Genomic DNA, 2,027 nt, shown 5'->3' with positions numbered 1-2,027 from the left:
GCTCTTATTCTAGATTACCATTAATGGATTACGTTTACGTAGAAAAGTAAGCATGGCCTAAATTTCTACATTAGCAAGATAAGAAAAATAAATCACGAGCATATAAATGAGTGACAATATCTCTATTGACATGAAAACTTTTAAGTGAAATCTTTTAAATAACGAGATACTATGTTAAATCATTGTTTGACCCAAAAATTTAAATTGAAAGATGAAGGTAAATTTAATATTATAACACCAAACAAAAAGTGACAGTAAACTTATGTCAACAATATCATAACTTTAAAAAGTAAAACAACATACTGAAAAGGCTTTGTAATAAAAAAAATGAAGTTAAAATTTAATAATTTGGTTGATTAGTTTGGGTTGGTTACCACTTATTAGCTGCAACCCCCATAGCCATTATCTGTTTGCCTCTATTTTATCATTCTGCTATAAATACCAATTTTCTACTTCTTCAAACTATATATTTCTTTTTGGCCATTATACCTGCCCCTCTCAATTTCTTGAGAGAGAGAGAGAGAGAGAGAGAGAGCCAAAAAAGTTATCTTTAGTTATATATATTCAGTCTGTCCACTCTTATTAATAATGATATTCACTTGATTTCTGCAGTTGGGATTGGTGAGAGGCAGTTGTGGAAAAGCATGGAGAGATAGATAGATCACTTTAAAAAACCAAGAATTTTGTGATCCTTTTGAGTTTGAGTGTTGTTTTGTAGTGATGGGGAAGAAGCTGAAGAAAATGGCAAAGGTCTTTGATTGTTTCAGTCCCTCATCTTGTACTTCTTCCACCTCTTGTTTTTGCATAAACTCCATGGAAGTTCAAGATGAAGAAGATGAGTTTTTTGACAAACAGCCACTCATTGCCACCAACACCAAGGACAATCAATTGCTCACATTGAAGGATGTTGTCAATGGCAACCAGACCTTAGCCTTTCAACTCAAGCCCAAGGTTCTATTTTATTTCCTATTATTCCATTTGTTTTTAGTCGAAGTTGAGCTTCAGTTTTGTAACTATTTGGTTTTTAAAAATTAAGTCGAATTTTTTTTTTAATTTTTTACCTTGAGCGTTGAATTATTAGTTGAATTCGAAAAACAGAAATAAATTTTTGAAAACTGTTTTTTTTCTTTTTAATATTAAAAATTCAATGTGGTTTTTAAAAACATTTGTAGAAAGAGACCTATGAAACTGGGTCTTAATTCTTTTAAGAATTTTGAAAGAGAGAGTTGTTTTGATTTTGCAGATGGTGACACTGAGGGTGTCCATGCACTGTAAAGGCTGTGCAAGAAAAGTGGAGAAACACATTTCAAAGATGGAAGGTAAGTCTTAAGATTAGACATAATTAAACATCATCATTACACTAATTTTAATTAAGTAATTAATTTTGATATATGTTAAGTTTTATTATTATTTTTTTAAAAAATAAATGTTTTGAAAAACGAATACAGGAGTGAGCTCGTACACAATAGACTTGGAGACGAAGATGGTGATAATTATTGGAGACATTCTGCCGTTTGAAGTGGTGGAGAGCGTTTCTAAAGTCAAAAACGCACAGCTTTGGCAATCTTCCCTAGCTTCATAATCATAATCATCATCATTATTATTCAATATCCACAAATTAATTAAAATATATTATTTATTAATTAGAAATGTGTACATTTTTTTTTTTTTTTGGTAAAAGTAGAACAGAGGGATCGGAATTTTGCGGAGAATATTTTCGTATTCTCTGTAATTTTGTGTTTTTAATTTCGATATTCTATATATCGACTATTATACTATAAATTGACCGTATGTGATGCGATTTAATTTATAGGAATTTTTAATAGGTAGAATGTTGAGTATTTATATGTTTGTCTGCGCAAAAGAATTAATGTTTCTAACTTAAATACATGCATATATGTTTTATGTTTACCACATTCATGTGGACTCAATAATTTTTTTAATAAAAAACTTAGGTGGCATGTCTTTATCCTTTTAATTACAAAGGATAATTATAAAAGGTAACATTTTTAGATTAATAGTTATAT

The 2,027-nt window shown here is 29.6% G+C and overlaps 1 protein-coding gene across 1 annotated transcript; it reads left to right on the top strand.

Moving 5' to 3' along the window:
- The first annotated feature begins 463 nt into the window (after positions 1-463).
- LOC120071806 (Heavy metal transport/detoxification superfamily protein) lies at positions 464-1,782 on the top strand. The gene is made up of 3 exons (XM_039024193.2): positions 464-951; positions 1,244-1,319; positions 1,449-1,782. The coding sequence occupies exons 1-3, from the start codon at positions 721-723 to the stop codon at positions 1,580-1,582; spliced, it is 441 nt and encodes a 146-aa protein (XP_038880121.1). The 5' UTR covers positions 464-720; the 3' UTR covers positions 1,583-1,782.
- The last annotated feature ends 245 nt before the right edge of the window (positions 1,783-2,027 follow it).

Source organism: Benincasa hispida, chromosome 2, assembly GCF_027475165.1.
Source record: "Benincasa hispida cultivar pf3 chromosome 2, pf3_genome.v1.1, whole genome shotgun sequence".
NCBI lineage: Eukaryota > Viridiplantae > Streptophyta > Magnoliopsida > Cucurbitales > Cucurbitaceae > Benincasa > Benincasa hispida.
This window is presented reverse-complemented; position numbering and strand designations above follow the sequence as displayed.

What these genes read in the sequence shown, in the direction of transcription:
- LOC120071806 (XM_039024193.2), top strand. Translation starts at nt 721, where the DNA reads ATGGGGAAGAAGCTGAAGAAAATGGCAAAGGTCTTTGATTGTTTCAGT. An exon ending in CCTTTCAACTCAAGCCCAAG is followed by an intron (nt 952 to 1,243) that starts GTTCTATTTTAT and finishes TTGATTTTGCAG; the next exon opens with ATGGTGACACTGAGGGTGTC. An exon ending in ACACATTTCAAAGATGGAAG is followed by an intron (nt 1,320 to 1,448) that starts GTAAGTCTTAAG and finishes AAACGAATACAG; the next exon opens with GAGTGAGCTCGTACACAATA.